The sequence below is a fragment of the Conger conger genome, chromosome 12 (assembly GCF_963514075.1).
Source record: "Conger conger chromosome 12, fConCon1.1, whole genome shotgun sequence".
Lineage (NCBI taxonomy): Eukaryota > Metazoa > Chordata > Actinopteri > Anguilliformes > Congridae > Conger > Conger conger.
The window spans coordinates 7,743,550-7,760,392 of NC_083771.1; the positions used below are offsets into that span (position 1 = coordinate 7,743,550).

Consider the following 16,843-nt stretch of genomic DNA (forward strand, 5'->3'; position numbering starts at 1 on the left):
AACTCGTCACCGTCGTTCTTGGTACTGCTGGAAGTGCCAAATTGCAGGAAGAGGGAGGGGAGCAGGCCAAGCCAAGTGATGCCCCAGGGGACTGGATTGCACCAGGGGCCCTGGCCCTTATCTGGATCCACATCTCAAGCCTCTCCCCCATGATGGAGGTGGTCTTTATGGGGAGGTGAGCCCAAGTGCTGCACAGCGCGAAGGCACAGATTTCAGATGGTCATAGACACGTTCCACTACTCCCTGTTCACCCCGATAGACAAGCATACAGTATGACTACGAGGGCGACATGGCTCAGGCAGTAAGAGCAGTCCTCTGGCAGTCGGAGGGTTGCCGGTTTGATCCCCCGCCCGGGCTGTGTCGAAGTGTCCCTGAACAAGATACCTAACCCCCAAATGCTCCTGACTAGCTGGTCGGCACCTTACATGGCAGCCAATCGCCGTCGGTGTGTGGGTGTGTGTATGAATGGGTGAATGGGTGAATGAGAAGCATTAATTATACAGCGCTTTGGATAAAGGCGCTATATAAATGCCAATCATTTACCATTTACGACTGGAACAGCCTTCCTCTCAGGAAAGACCCGAAGGCTTTCACAGTGGTTATGCCCCCTTTCACCGACGATAGCAAAATAATCCATGACTGTATCACATGGTACATTGGACAGTTGAGTACTTTGATTGTGCCAAGGGCACCTGGCCGGTAGCGCCATAGGGTGATGCTGCTATATGATTGGTGATTGAGTTTCCCACGGTGTGGGAGGGATCAGCCTGTTCGGGATCCACATCCTTCGTGGTCATTTTGCAACCCCAGCTGGTCGACCGGGTGTCCATGGACTGCCTGCGGAAGCCACATAGGAAAGGTCTTCCTTTGACTCCACTCTGTGAGCTCAGCTGCGGTCTGCAGTGTGAATGAGAGTGTGGCGGGCTGTCTGAGACTACTCCAACCATGTAACGTTTCTCCCTATGGTTTCTCCACGATTCAAGCAGACTCAATTCCGGAAGTTATGCTGCTTTCCACTTACCATCAGAGATCAAACTTCCAACCTCCAAGTGTTCCAGGTGCACAACGCCAAATTAAACAAAAAAACATGGCTGACTATGAATTGGTGGTGTTTATGTGGTAAGTATATAACCACGTGAACAATCCAAATTCTGCACTGACCCAACGGCAGAAATTATACCACTCGTTAACTGTGCTCGTTAACTAACCACATTGGTAGCTAATCTGCAAATGTCAGGAAATGTGGTATATTTTCAAATGCTTTCACAAATTTTTGGGTATTTTTTATTTTCCTAAATAACGTTTGTGGAGAGAAGATAACTTTCAGAGATCATTTGCCCCTTCCCAGCTAACTAATAACATTGGCAACATTGTTTCACATCAATTTGCACGCAGCCTTTAGTATATGAAAGTGTGCTTTATTTTAAAGTCATGCAGGAACAAATACTTTGCGTTGCCGTTTAGTTGATGGTTTATTATTTGTGTGCCTCCATGGGTTCTGCCATTGTTTGTGTGACAACTGCTTCTCGTGTCGGGGTAGCATTAGCAGCATGACGGGGCTGAAAAGCAACAGAGCTGCAAAGTGACAGAGCGAAAGCAACAGTTTTGTTTGATTTATTTTGCCTTTATTATTTTAGTTCATTATTTTTGCCAGACACTCTCGCTCTCGCTCTCTCGGCCTTCCCCCCCCCTGCATTCTGTAATAGGTAAGTAGGAGGGACCTTATCTCAGGGTCTTGTGGAAAGTGACATCCCACAGGCATCCCATGACGGGGTGGCCTGTAGCGTAGTCGTCAAGGTAAATGTAACGTAGTCGTCAAGGTAAATGTAACGTAGTGGTTAAGGTAAATGACTGGGACACGCAAGGTCGGTGGTTCGATCCCCGGTGTAGCCGCAATAAGATCCACACAGCCGTTGGACCCTTGAGCAAGGCCCTTAACCCTGCATTGCTCCAGGGGAGGATTGTCTCCTGTTTAGTCTAATCAACTGTGCGTCGCTCTGGATAAGAGTGTCTGCTAAATGCCAATAATGTAATGTAATGGATCAGTGTTGGGACCACTGCTCTTCCTCGTTTACAAAAACTACCTTGACAGTGACATTGAAAATACTTTTGTTGAATTTCCAGATGTAACTGGGAGGTTTAGGTAACAGTTTGGAATCTAGTAAAGTAATCCAAGAAGATTTAAACCAAATCTAGAAGTTGGCGGAAACCTGGCAGATTGAATTCAGTATAACGAATTGTGGGAAATAGAAACATAAGGCAGAATTTTATGGGTGGTACAAAATTTGAATGTGCTCAAGTCAGAAAGTTGCCATCAAGTTGGAGACCAGGGGGTTGATCAAGGCCTTTCAGGTTCTCATCAATTTTATGTTATGATAGTCATTGTTTAATAAAAGCCAAAAGAGATAAACCCAGTAACTCACTCAACACTGACAGCAGCTAAATAAAAATATTATGAATACATACCAGGATGGTATAAAATGTTTTTTTAATGATGGTGCAGACGTTATATCCGTGAAAAGTAATAGCTCAATCCCAATGTAATCCAATTTCCAATATGTTGATGTAATCCAGTCAAAACACTGAATCATTTTCCACTGCTGTTGTATCCCCGGAAAGAGTATTTGAATTTTGTGTCTTTTTAAACCTGAGGAAAACAAAATGGGGGTAAAAAAAAATTAGTTAAATAATTACTCTCCAAATATTCAGAATATTTTATAACCATCCTCTCCCATCCTCTCCCATTTTCATCCTGGACACAGGAACCATTAGGTCAACACACATTCACTCTCAGAAAGTGCTGTAGCACAGTGCTAACAGCTGAGGGAGCAGATGCTGTAAGATGTGGCTGCCTTACCTTTGAATCGTCTGCATGTGATCGAGGGTCTCAGGGAGAGGCATACCGTAGGTTTCAGGAAGTAGGAGGCTAAGCAACCCTCCCAAAACACAGAGGCCCCCCATTAATATGTACGGCAAGGACTTGGAATAGGTTCCTGCATAACGGAAGAAAAGGCGGAGTTTCCCACTGTCAGGCAAATAAACTTCAGCATTCAGAACACAAATCATTAACAAATTAAAATGGAACAAGGTTTTATCTCTTATTCTTTGATGAGTGGGGTCACCCCTTGTTCAATACTGATGAATGAACAACTGAAACCATGTGAGGAAAAGGTGGACAGCAGGGAATATCAGTCTCACAATAGAGGAGGACCAACATGTCTGACAAGAGAAGAATGAGGAAGAAAAGGAGAAAGGGGAAAGGGTGAAAGTGGAATGCTTATTTAAAGGTAAACACTGGCAGAAAGACAGGCACTGGTGAAAGAAGAAACACTGACTGAAAGTGTGGAGCTGGTATCAAGGCTCACTAACCCAGATAGAGGAAGTAGGGGGCAGCAATGCTGCCCAGCCGAGCAGCCATGGAGCAGGTGCCCACCGCGGTGTTCCTCAGGACTGTGGGGTACAGCTCCGCCGTGAAGGGATACACGATAGTGAAAGCCACTGAGAATCCAAATTTCCCCATCATCTCCAGTGCAATAGATACCAATTTCAAATCTGTCACATAAAGAGAGATGCCAGAACAGAACAATCCAAAATATTGAGACAACAATGGAGTGTGGTTTGTTTGAACACGGCTCGCACAAACAATACTGCGAGTAACAATAATTTACATAAACATATTCTGCTTGAATTTTTTTTTTTTTTTACTTCATGAAGTTGTTTAAGTACTGTTAGCCTTTAAAGACCTGCCACAGCAATGTTGCTGCAATAATAAATGTTTGGCCAGTAGGGGGCACTGTGCCATGGAAAATGCCTCATGGCGAGACTGACTAACCTCTTGGTATGAGCAGAGTAAACAGTGGTAGCACTCCACCGAGGAACAACGTAGCAAAGAGGCACAATCTCCTTGAGCAGGAGCGAAGTAAGGGCCAGGACAGAATGATGCCCGGGACCTCGACAGCCGCAGAGAGGAAACAGTTCAGGAAGGGGTTACCATGCAGATTGGAGGAGTTCAATGATAAGGCAAAGTACCCAATGGAGACTGCAATCCTGAAAAGATGGGGGGTGGGGGGTAGGGGGATTTTAACAGTTGTTAAAAGGGCAGTTCATCCAAAAATTGAATGAAGTTATGTTTACCCTTACCAGGAGTACTATTTATCATCCAGATAGTTTGATGTCTTGTCTCTTTCCAAATATAATCCTATGTCAATCCTCATGGTGTTATTATGGATGCTCATTGAAAACAAATTTCTGTCAAAGTATGCCAACTGTGTATGTCCGTACAAAGTCACTACTGAAGCAGGCCAATATTCTGGTTTAACTGTTAAAACTATTTGAACCAGTGTTTGAAAACAACATTGACATTACATTACATTATATTACAGGCATTTAGCAGACGCTTTCATCCAGAGCGATGTACAACGAAGTGCAAATCAAACACATAGCCACTCTTTCGTAGTCCAAAGAGCATTCCGGGGAAAGCTGAATAGCTGGCCAAAAATTGGTCCAAGAGAATCTATTAAACTAAGGGAGTTTAGTGATTTCCTCATCTCCTGCAAGAATGCAATGCCCCATGTACAAGGTCTAAAGATTTTAGATGATTGTGAAGAAAATCAAAAGCTACTACAGAAACTTCCTGACTGGGCAACAACCAGATGGAACCGGTATGTCACTAAAGCACTGGATGAAGGGAAGCCATATCCAGGTTTCAAGGAATTCTCAGACTTCGTGGCAGAGGAGGCACGCGTTGCATGCAATCCGATTTCCTCCCTTCATGCACTAAAATATTCAGATGAAAAACTTGGGAGGGAACAGAAGTGCCTCAAAGCCAGCGCCCTGGTGACGTCAACCATGGTGTCTCAAAAAACAAAACCCACTACAAAGAACTCAAGTGCATTAGAACGTGACAAGGGTTCCAAAACCAGTCCTCTGGCCACTCAAAATAAAAGGCAAATAGAATGTATCTGTTGTCAACAAGATAACTTCATATATAAATGTGAAAAATTTGCAGCAATGCCTCTGGAGGAAAAGAAACAATTTGTCTTTAACAACAACATGTGCTTTGGTTGCCTCAGAGTCGGCCATGTCTCTAAAAACTGTCGAAACAGAGCCACTTGCAATATTTGCAAGCGGAGCCATCCCTCTCCGCTTCATGAAGAACGTCATAAAGAAGAAAGAGCAGCAGCACCACCAACTGAGGAAAAAGCTTCCACTCTCAGCGTGAGAGTGGACAACAGTGATCATACTTCAATGATTGTTCTGGTGTGGCTCTCTTGTGCAACAAAAAACAACCCAGAAACCTTGGTGTATGCATTACTGGACACACAGAGCAGTAATACATTTATTGACCAAGAAGTGTGTAGAAAAATGCAAGCAGACACAGAACCTGTAAAATTGAAGTTGTCAACAATGACTGACAGGGGTTCAATAGTCAACTGTCAAAGAGTGGTGGGACTAAAAGTGAGAGGGTACCTTTCACAAGAGTGCATTGAGTTACCACCAGTGTACACTCGAGAATACATCCCACTGGATCAAAATAGCATTCCCACTTGTGAAACAGCGAAAGAGTGGAGCCACCTTCGCAGGATAACAGAAGAGATGCCAGATCTATTGAACTGTCCTGTAGGACTCCTAATTGGCTATGATTGCGCAAGGGCCCTGAAACCAAAAGAGGTGATATCAGGGGAAGAGTATGATCCATACGCAGTCAAGATTGATTTAGGCTGGAGTATAGTGGGATCCAAAACACCTCGTACTAGTTCAAGGCACGTCACAGGGTTTTGTCATCGCGTCTCTGTGAAAGAGCTTCCGCCTATTACACCTGCCTCTGTGATTAAGGCATTGGAAACAGATTTTCTGGACACAAACCCAAGAGAAAGGAACATATCCCAAGAAGATATTCAGTTTCTACAGCTACTGAATGGGAAAGTTCAACACAATGAGAAAGGACTGGAAAGAGCGTCCACAGCTTCCGAACAACAAGCAGCTCGCTATAGCCCGATTGAAACACCTCAAAAGAAAACTAGAGAAAAGTCCCAAGTACAAAGAGGACTATGTGAAATTCATCAACAGTGTCTTCAAAGATGGTGATGCAGAAGAAGTAAAGATCTCACCGAAAGAGGGCAATACATGGTACATTCCACACCACAGGGTGTACCATCCTAGGAAGCCAGAAAAAATCAGTCGTATTTGACTGCTCCGCCAGATACCTTGACACCTCTCTAAATGATCACCTACTCACAGGACCTGACTTAAGTAATGCTCTGACTGGGGTGCTGTGTAGATTTCGTGAGCACCAAATTGCAATCATTTGCGATGTGGAAAAGATGTTTCACCGCTTCCATGTTAGCCCAGAAGATAGGGATTTCATGAGGTTCCTGTGGTGGGAAAATGGGAACACAGAAATAGAGCCCAAGGAATATTGCATGCGAGTGCACATCTTTGGAGCCACATCCTCTCCAGGATGTGCCAACTATGGCATGAAATATCTGGCCAGTAAATATGAAAGGGACTACCCACTGGCAGCGAGCTTCATTCGAAAGAATTTCTACGTGGATGATGGGCTTATCAGCATAGAAACAGTTGAGAAAGCCAAGCAGCTAGTCAAAGAAGCACAATAAATGTGTGCGAAGGGAAAGATACGCTTGCACAAATTTGTGTCCAACAGCAGAGAAGTCTTGGATGCGATTCCAGAGAGTGAATGTGCCAGCGTTGTGAAGGATGTAGATCTGAACTACAACGAGCTTCCAATGCAGAGTGTACTGGGGGTAAAGTGGAACATAGAGACAGATGCGTTCTCATTCAATGTTATCCTTAATGAAAAGGCAGCCACACGATGAGGAATCCTATCAACAGTCGCCAGCGTGTATGACCATTAGGATTTCTCTCTCCCTACATCTTGAATGGGAAAAGACTGCTTCAAGAGATGTGCAAGCGGGGAGTTAGTTGGGATGATCCTCTCCCTCCTGAACTACAGCCAAAATGGGAAACATGGCTCCATGACTTGGAGAATCTACATAAAATCTAAATACCAAGATGCTTCATTCCTAAGAACCATGGCACAATCCAAAACATTGAGCTGCATCATTTCTCAGATGCTAGCAATAACGGTTATGGGCAATGCTCATACATCAGGACAGTTTGCATCTAGGGGTCTCACGGTGGCAGAGCTCATGGATTCAAATTGGCTCATAGGACCTAAGTTCTTATGGGAACGAGAGATTGTCACAAACCAAAAATCCCCAGAGCTTCTTGTAGGGGACCCAGAGGTAAAAGTCCTGAAAACAGAAGCCTCTGAAACAGACAGCTTCCTCAAAAGGTTGTCAAGATTCTCAGATTGGAATACAGCCCTCAACGTTACCGCTCGGATTCAAAGACTGGCACATAAAGACCGGTCAGGGCCTATTAGTGTAGAGGAAAGAAGACTAGCCGCTCTTGCGCTCATCAAGGCAGCACAAAGAGAAGCCTTTGAGGAAGAGCTGAAATGGCTTAGTCACAAATCTGATAAACTGCCAAAAAGCCACAAGATACACCAACTTGATCCCATCCTTGAAAATGGTCTGCTCAGGGTTGGAGGGCGGTTGAGAAGATCTTCCGCATCACTTGAGTTGAAACATCCAGTGATCCTTCTTAAGGAAGCTATCGTCACACAACTCATACTCGATCACTGTCACAAGAAAACTCAGCACCAAGGCCGAGGGCAAACGTTGAACGAACTCAGGGCCAGCGGATATTGGATAGTAGAAATGTTGGAGGATCTCACGACTGACGCCTTTTTAAATGCTTTGAGATGCTTCATAGCAATCAGAGGAGCGGTAAGACAGATCCGATCTGACCAAGGGACGAATTTCGTCGGGGAAAGGAATGAGCTAGAGAAAGGTCTTAGGGAACTAGACAAAGAGAGGATCTCTACCTATCTTGCAAGAAAACAATGTGACTTCTTTATGAATGTTCCTGACGCAAGCCACATGGGAGGTGTTTGGGAGCGCCAAATACAGACAGTAAGGAGCGTGATGAGCTCTGTCCTGGCACAAGCTACTGGAAGACTAGATGACACCTCATTGAGAACATTCTTTTAAGAGGCTATGTCGATCATGAATAATCGTCCGCTCACCACAAACACAATCAGTGACCCCAAGAGTGTTGAACCTTTAACACCTAACCATTTACTCACAATGAAGACCTCTGTGTCTCTTCCGCCTCCTGGAAAGTTTGTTAGAGAAGATTTGTATGCCAGGAAAAGGTGGCGGAGAGTGCAATACCTGACAGAGCAATTCTGGAGCAGATGGCGTAAAGAATACCTGGCCAATGTGAGCCTCAGACAATGGTGGCATACACCCAGAAGAAATGTAGAAGTAGGGGATGTAGTAGTTGTCAAGGAGGACAATGTTCCTAGAAATGAGTGGAAACTAGCCAGAGTCGTTGAGACAAGCGAAGATGATGATGGTCTAGTGAGAAAAGTTAAAATCCAAGTAGGGCAAAGTAACCTAGGAAAGAAAGGTGAACGCCTGACGCAACCATCCTTTCTTGATCAAAAACTAGTGGTTCTAGTGGAGAATAGTTCCTAAACTATCATTAAAATAGTACCAAAAGATGGATGTCTAAATGTTTATGTTAAGGTTAATTGACAGCTTATGGTAAAATTACAAGATTTAATCATTCTGTTCACATAAATCTTTGTAATTTTGGTGGCAGTGTAGCTGTCCCCTGACTTTCTGATTATTTGAAGTGCAGAGTAATATGGAGAGAATTGAATGATTATTGTGATTGGTGTTGTGCAATCATTTTGTTCGTAATGTTTGGAAAATATAAGGTTTGGTTTCTTGTGATCTTGTGTAGTAGCGACACCTACTGTTCGAATGTGTAAGTTCCTTTGCATAGACAGCATACTGTGGTCACGTTAGTCAGTTGCGTTAATTGGAGTACTGTGGATTGGTCGGAACATTCGAGAACGGCAGAGGTGTTTGAACTGTTGGGAGCTGCACAAGGAAGGTTGTTTTGTAAATGAAAAGCAAGAGAACAGAAGAGCAAAGACGAGAGGGTGTGAAAGTGAATGTAACTACTCCTTGAGTTTGGTCACAAGGCGCACACGTTTTTCAAGGTGTTTGCCGACGAAAGAAGACAATAAAACTTCAGACGTGAACATCAGTCGATGCGTGGGTGTCTGTGCTAGAGAAAAGGACCTTTGGGAGCAGTTATAGAGACAAGTGTGACGAGGACAGTTTGGTTCCTAGCATGACCATATAGATAAAACTTGAACCCTTGAAGAATACATCAACTTACCAACTAGCATACCACGGTTGGCAGCTAGAATACCCAGAGTACAACAATACTATATATAAAACTATATATAAGTTCCATTATAATCTATGGCATGCACAAAGCTAAAGACACTTCGCCTAAGAATATTGGCATGTTTCGTTGAGACTTATAAAATTATAAAATATAAAATATACAGTAGGCCTATGTTATGGGTAGCTTTACTTCATTTTTGCTGCATTGAGGCTTTAGACATCAGTTTCAACTTTTGCAAATAAATAAGGGTTACACAACAGCAAATCTTTTGCTGCATTTTTAGCTATTTATTAGTCCAGGGTTTCGTGACACTCACCACACAAAGCTCAGCATGATCGTAATCCAGCGGATGTTCTTGGACTTCACAAGATCACCGACGTTGTGACGGCTCAATTTTTCTGTCTTGTTTTCTGTCTACAGTAACACGTGTCACAACAAATGCGTTTAATTTAACCCATTTCAGACTCCCAAAACAAATTGTCAACTATCCAAAATATATTTATTATCACATGGAGATAGTGAGGTTCGAACGGACATATCAGTGTTCAACACTTCTTTTGCCCATAACTGATTATGGCATTCATGGACCGGTTTTGACACGTGTGTGATTATTTAGCAGGGCTTGTGTTCAGCAGCCTATTTTAAGTTTGGTCGCTAGCTGTCTCTGACAGAAACCATGGCAAAGCACACAGCTGCTGGCAAAGATGGCACTTGATCGAGATGTGATGGATTGGCCACTGATGCATGGAGGCCCATATTCATGTTGACGTATGGGATGAGTGAAATAGATGTGTGCCCTGAGCATAGATGTGGGCAGGGGAGTGCAAAATTGCCCCAATTTGAGTTTAACACTTGAGTGATATCCCAATGAAAACTGTTGATTACTTCTCTTTACAATGGAAAAAAGCCATTGATGGAGCTTCTGGAGATGTCAGGCCATAAAGCAGGTTGAGAAACAAGTCTAAAAAAGACATACCCCAACGCTGCATAGATTCACTGTCACTCATCTTTTTTCAGTTTTCATGGACATTGGTCCCCGTAATGTCCTTGGAGACATTAGTCTGGGACCAAAAGCTTGATGACCAAAATGCTCATTAAAATGTGAACAACGCTGTGACTGGATAGTACAGGCAGTTCCAACTGTGGAGAATTAGCAGGACCTGGAGAGGCTGAAAGATGACCTCTGGAGCTGTGACTCTGTTCTTCCTGGCAGCGGCTCTCAAAATGGCCTCCGCCTCCTCCACCCGGCCCTGAGAGAGAAGCCATCGAGGGGACTCCGGGATCAACCTGTCCCAACATAAATGCTGTCAGTTCCACACATCAAGTAGTGAATACTCAAATGATAGCCAATACCCACCTGAATGGCACTTGTATCATGCACCTACCTCCAAAGAGGGAGATAGAAAACTCCTGGGACATTGATGGCAATCAGCAGCATTCTCCAGTCTCTGATGAAGAAGGCTGCCAGCGGAAGCAACATGTAGCCGATGGCAAAGAAAATGGAGATACCCACAGTGGAGTATATGGTCCGAAGACATGGAGTCAAAATTTCTGCTCCTTTAGACAATATATATAGGGAACAGGAAGTCAATTTCAGAGAAAACTGCAGACTGTAGGATTAATATAAAACATTATGAAAGAATACCTGAATAATCACCACTGTCCCACATGATCCCGTGAGCAAGTACACTTACCTGTGAAGCACTGTAACTATTTTATGCATTGGAGGCTATACTGTCCTATTAAACCTGGCATGAATACCATTCAGATTTGAGTGTATGATCAAACCTGCAATCTTCTGTGGCATTTATCAAAGTTGTATGCACACACTTCCATTGATAAATAGTGTACACAAGCCCACAATACAAAAAACAAAAAATCGCAACCACTTTTTAATCACCTATTTGGACTTACAAATATACACTGATGAGCCAAAACATTATGAAACATGGGGCGGCCTGTAGAGTAGTGGTTAAGGTCCATGACTGGGACCCACAAGGTCAGTGGTTCGATCCCCAGTGTAGCTGCACAGCCGTTAACCCTGCATTGCTCCAGGGGAGTATTGTCTACTGCTTAGTCTAATCAACTGTGTCTGCCAAATGCCATTAATGTAATGTAATGTTATGACCACCTGTCTCATATGCTGTGGTCCTCCATGGAGGACTCTCCAAGACCTCTGAAGGTGCTTGGTATCTGGCACCAAGTCGTTAGCAGCAGATCCTTTAAGTCCTGTAGGTAGCGAGGTGGAGCCGCCATGGATCGAGCTTGTTGTTCCAGCACATTCCACAGATGCTTGATTGGATTGAGATTTGAGATCTGGGGATTTTTTAATAGCCTTCATTGCCCTTGGACATCGATGAGCCTCGGGTGCCCAAGTCCTGTCGCCAGTTTGTGGTTTGTCCCTCCTGGGACCACTGCCAGTGAGTACTCACCAATGCTGACCGGGAGCACCCTTTTCAAAGTCGCTCATGTCTTTACGCCTGCCCATTTCTCCCACATCCAACTCCTCGACTACTGGAACCAACTTACTGTGTAATATATCCCAAACCTTGACATGCGCTGTTGTTACCAGATAATCACCGTTTTTCACTTCATCTGTGAGTGGTCATAATGTTTTGGCTCTTCGGTGTGTTCATTGTAAGGTGTTCAGCCAAGTAGTGGTGGATGAGTGCCAGATGGTCCCAAAAAATATATATATATATATTTTTTAATTGCACTTATGATGACTGTATGTTTAGAACAGCACTTCATGTGTATTTTACTAGTTATGGATGTGTTGCTTTAACCTATGCACTTGTAAGTCGCTTTGGATTAAAAGTGTCTGCCAAATGACTAAAATGTAAATGTAAATGTAGTAGGAGAAGCTGACCAGTAAAACTGGGCCTTCAAAACAGGAGAAAATAATGGAGGGGGTCATGAAAAAAAGTTGTTGACAAAATAACTATCAGATGGCAAAATGTCACAATTACTTTTTTTTGCAATTAACATACCGTATATTGAAGAACAACAACACAGACTCATAATTACCTAGGACAAATGCTATCAAAAAGGTATTAAGTCCACCCATTCCAACAAAAAAGAAAAGAGCGGAGAACATAAACCAGGATGTGGACAAAATCAGGATGAATGTGAACAAAGTGTGAAGTCCAATTGTTCCAAACAGAACAATTTTCCTCCCAAACCTAGGAGAAAGACATAAAACAGTCTGTGAAAGAAAGCTCCCCGTACCTATTTTTAAGTATTCTCTCTATTCATTGGTTAGATAGTTTGACAGTTAAAAAGGCTCCTTCTTGTTTTCATATCTGAATTAATTCCATATAGTCTAACAGGCATTACTGGTTTTTCTATAATGTCTGTAGGATTCCATGTGAAACTAAATTTGAACATTCAAAAATGTACCTGCTTCATTGGAACACACTGAAAACAATTTATTTAAAGATCTATGGCATAAAATAATTTTTCGTGTTTTAAAGGTGAATATGCTGCATAGTATGCCTCTAAACTAACATGAAATAAGATGTTTAGCTACAAACTGAGACCAGCCTGTTTTTATTTTACCTGTCAGACAGCTGCCCAGAAATAAATGATCCAGCTAAGATGCCAAAGAAGCATGTGGAGGTGATCACGGGGACCTTCCAAGCATCACCACATACCAGATCCCACTGAGGACAGAGCACATATTTACTGGACAAGTTAGACTTTCACAAGTTAACATACAGTATGTACATGCTGTTATACTTTTAATTTCATGGTCATACTTTACAATAAGGTTCATAAATTGGCTACACGCATGACAGCTTAGAGATGACAATTGAACGTGGGAGGGGGCGGAAGGAGATGGAGAAGTTGGAGGTGACCTCAGTCCAGCGCCAGACTCTGTTGGGATTAACCACACAGGCTGTACAGGCTGCAGCCTAGGGCCAAGGCAACCATCGATCTCAGTTACCGATGATGTTGTTTGGTTGACTAGTTTTACTGTTGTCATGATCCTGATTTGTGTCTGTTAGTTTATTTGGTATTTTTGCAAATGGATTATTTTTCATATTCATGTCTGGTTTTCTGTTCACATTCATTAGTCTTTGCACCCGTCTTCCACTGTGATGTCTGTGTCTGAATGTTTTCTTATCCCGAATCACTCTCCTGTCTGCGTGCTTCACTATTCGGGTGGTTTCGGAATTTTCCGGTTTCCCACCCACGATTCCTTCTGTTTCGCTTTTCTTGCTTCCTGCTTTCTCTCCATTTCAGGGTTTCACTAATATACTAATCCCAACTAACATATCATTTGCATAGCTGTCAACTCTCACGCTTTCGGTGTGAGACACACGCATTTGCATGTGCGTGTGAAAACAGGCAAATGCGTGTGTCTCACGCCGAAAGCGTGAAAGTTGGCAACTATGCATTTGTACATTACTAATTATATTAACACACTAACATGTTCGTCGAACTAACAAACTAACATTCACTAGTTTTGGGTATTTGTAATTTAATCACGAAACCAAGACTAACTCTACCTCTACTTCAAAACTGCTCTATAACTCCACCTCCCTGTTCTATCCCTAAGTTGCTTGCCTTGATTCAGCGAAATTTTCGCACCTGCTCTCCCCTATCACTACGTTCCTTAACTCTGCAATCGTCTACTCCCTAGTCCGGAGCCGTTTGTATTACATGTGTGCCTTTGTGAATCGAGTCCGCATTTTCGTTTCCCCCTCGTTATTGTATTATTGGCCGTTCATGTTTCTCACCTGATGTTCATGTGTTACACCGCCCTCACTCCCATGCCCCGCCTAGGTTGTCTCATTTATACATGTCCTTCGCAGTTGCAATTCGCTAGTTCGTCCTATCATGTTTTTGAGTCCCGAGCCCTGATATTCGTTTACCCTTGTTCTAGCCTCCTTGTTCCCGAGCCCTTGCGGCATTCTGTCGGATTGGTTTTTGTTTTCTGCTTTCTTGTTTGACCCCTGCCTGTTTTTTGAGCACGCTTTTGTACTTTCGCCTGTTTGGACTGACCACCTGGTTTTTGAACTTGTGATTACCCTGTCTGCCCCTTAATCTGCCTTAATTAAAACCTGCTATTTTTTTCAACACCCCTGAGTCTGCTATTGGTTTCTTTTTTTTATACATACACATTGACACGCATTCGCCTGCCCAAATTATTTTAAAACTCCTAACAACGATGTTGCCGCATTAACAGTAGCCTACCCGCAGAGGAGATGGATACCCAGTCAGATAATGGGCTTACTAAAAGCGCAGAAGAGATGGACGCTGCAGCGAAGATCTCACTGGTGTCTACAGAAGGCTTTACCGCTAGTGAATTGCCACTTGGCCAACCACCAAAACAGATGAACTTCTCCGTAGTAGACTAGTTATGCAACTACGTATGTAACTTAATTAGTTCATACCAATTCATGAAACCTTATTGTAAAGTGTTACCCATTTAATGAATGAAACCCCTGTGCTGGCAATATTCATAATTTTTTTTGGGTAATATTGAAAACTGGACCATTGTGTAAAGTAAACTATCTTGCCTTTTTTAATATGTTGCTGTCATATTTTATGTGCATTACTGCAATTAAAGTAGGCTAAGTGTTCTGTTCATCCAGTGTAATCTTAATTATTATGCAATCTGTATGACGATCCTACCCAACTCCTTCTGAAATGGTCCTGTCCCGCCTGGACTATTGCTATTCTCTGCTGGCTGGCCTTCCAGCATCTGCCATCAGACCCCTACAACTGATCCAGAATGCTGCAGCCCGTCTGGTATTCAATATGCCCAGACATTCACATGTCACCCCCCTGCTCAGCAACCTCCACTGGCTGCCTGTTATGGCTCGCATCAAATTTAAAACTTTGGTGCTCGCGTACCAGGCAGTTAAGGGATCATCCCCTTTATATATTCAATCACTTATCAATACCTATACACCAGCAAGACCCCTCCGTTCTGCCACTTCGTGCCGTCTGGCGCCTCCCCCTCGCCACACCTGCACTTCTCGCTCGTGACTGCTGTCTGTCCTGGTCCCACGGTGGTGGAATGACCTCCCGGTGGATGTCAGAACGGCAGAGTCTCTGACCTCTTTCACGCGCAGACTGAAGACCCATCTCTTCAGACTACACCTTTCCCTCCCCAACTCATAATCACCGTGATTAGCCTTATATATGCCATAGACTGTAATGGCACTTATATAGTTGTATAGATATTGTTGTTTTTTTATTAGCAATTGTATTGTTGTACTCAGGGTATTCTAGCTGCCAACTGTGGTATGCTAGCTTGGAAGTTGATGTATTCTTCAAGGGTTCCGATTATATCTGTATGGTTACACTAGGACTCGGAACTGTCCTCTTCGCACTTGTGTTTGATCCGCACTTCGTTGTACGTCGCTCTGGATAAGAGCGTTAGCTAAATGCCATGTAATGTAATGTAATGAAATGAAATATTAAAGCCTCTTCAGTCGCGTGTATGTACTTACCTCGGACACTATGGTTGAAACGTAAATTGATTTGTCGTATTCCCACCCATCCTTACAGCTTTCTTGCTCTATTTCAGTAACATTCACGTCAATTCCAGGCACGGATCTATTGTCCGAAAGACGTTGTATTACGTCCAGTTTGTAACGGGTGCATTTGTTGTATCGCATCACTCCTTTGTCTTCTTCCAGTGGAATAGAATAGTTTATCCATTCCGCGCTAATATTGGCATTTGATGGTATCGCGCAGTGGTGAGCTGGCGTGTCAGCGAGGAACACGATGGAAAACAGTGACAACCCGTTTGGTATTGCGCTTATACAGAGGAGTAACATAATCCGTTTTTGAAAAGATCCCCATTCTCCCAGAAATGTGGTCACGTCGTCATAGTCTGAAGCTTGCATGGTAAACACAAATGATTGCAGCCAAAACAGATAATACAGGCTACTAACTTCAACTGCTGCTTTTAAAAACAGTAAAAGCTAAATATTTTAATCCGAGGGCGTTTCCTGTCAAGTGGCATATTTACCCCCTTGCAAGAAATAATTCACGTGATCATATTATTGCTGAATGATGTGGACCGAAAAAGTATGATTTACATCAGGTTAAAGTGCACAGGCATTCAAGCAATTTACGTGGCTGGATTTTTGCTAACCAAATTCTAGATGAAGATAGACTGAGGTGCTTCCATTCGAAAGGCATATCAGTTTTTCTAATGAGTGCACTACTTAATTCAACAGTTGTTTATTATATTTATACATAGATATACAAACTGATACACATTACAGCAAAATGTGAAGGTAAAATGCATCCAAATGCCCCTTCCCATCCAAATGTATTCATTTTGAAAATGATTGAAATAACGAAAACTGTGATTACACCTGTTTACCTAATATTCTGTCTGAAAACTGCTATTACGATATAAGTAATAGCAGTTACCCCTCACATTTGGATTGCTACCCAGATAAGCGGCCACAGCTGCCACAGCAGGATTGAATAAACTATCAACTTAATTTCAGGATTATCATTATTTTTATTAAGCATTTTGGAAAGGCTAATTGATTACACATTCATTATCTTTTTAGGCAGAACA

The 16,843-nt window shown here is 42.9% G+C and overlaps 1 protein-coding gene across 2 annotated transcripts; it reads right to left on the bottom strand.

The window, feature by feature from the left end:
• Positions 1 to 2,282: 2,282 nt before the first annotated feature.
• LOC133142060 (organic cation/carnitine transporter 2-like) lies at positions 2,283 to 16,202 on the bottom strand. 2 transcript variants are annotated; one of them, XM_061263006.1, is made up of 10 exons: positions 15,756 to 16,202; positions 12,850 to 12,953; positions 12,319 to 12,473; positions 10,677 to 10,848; positions 10,452 to 10,578; positions 9,608 to 9,705; positions 3,833 to 4,047; positions 3,370 to 3,552; positions 2,858 to 2,993; positions 2,283 to 2,647 (listed from the first exon to the last, which is right to left on the bottom strand). In XM_061263006.1, the coding sequence occupies exons 1-10, from the start codon at positions 16,152 to 16,154 to the stop codon at positions 2,575 to 2,577; spliced, it is 1,662 nt and encodes a 553-aa protein (XP_061118990.1). In that variant the 5' UTR covers positions 16,155 to 16,202; the 3' UTR covers positions 2,283 to 2,574. The 2 variants fall into 2 exon arrangements, with proteins under 2 accessions (XP_061118990.1, XP_061118989.1); XM_061263005.1 differs by lacking the exons at positions 12,319 to 12,473; positions 12,850 to 12,953 and having other exon boundaries at positions 2,287 to 2,647; positions 15,756 to 15,842.
• Between the last annotated feature and the right edge of the window lie 641 nt (positions 16,203 to 16,843).

What these genes read in the sequence shown, in the direction of transcription:
- LOC133142060 (XM_061263006.1), bottom strand. Translation starts at nt 16,154, where the DNA reads ATGCAAGCTTCAGACTATGACGACGTGACCACATTTCTGGGAGAATGG. An exon ending in TTTCAACCATAGTGTCCGAG is followed by an intron (nt 12,954 to 15,755) that starts GTAAGTACATAC and finishes CTCTGTCCTCAG; the next exon opens with TGGGATCTGGTATGTGGTGA. An exon ending in TTCTATCTCCCTCTTTGGAG is followed by an intron (nt 10,579 to 10,676) that starts GTAGGTGCATGA and finishes ATGTTGGGACAG; the next exon opens with GTTGATCCCGGAGTCCCCTC.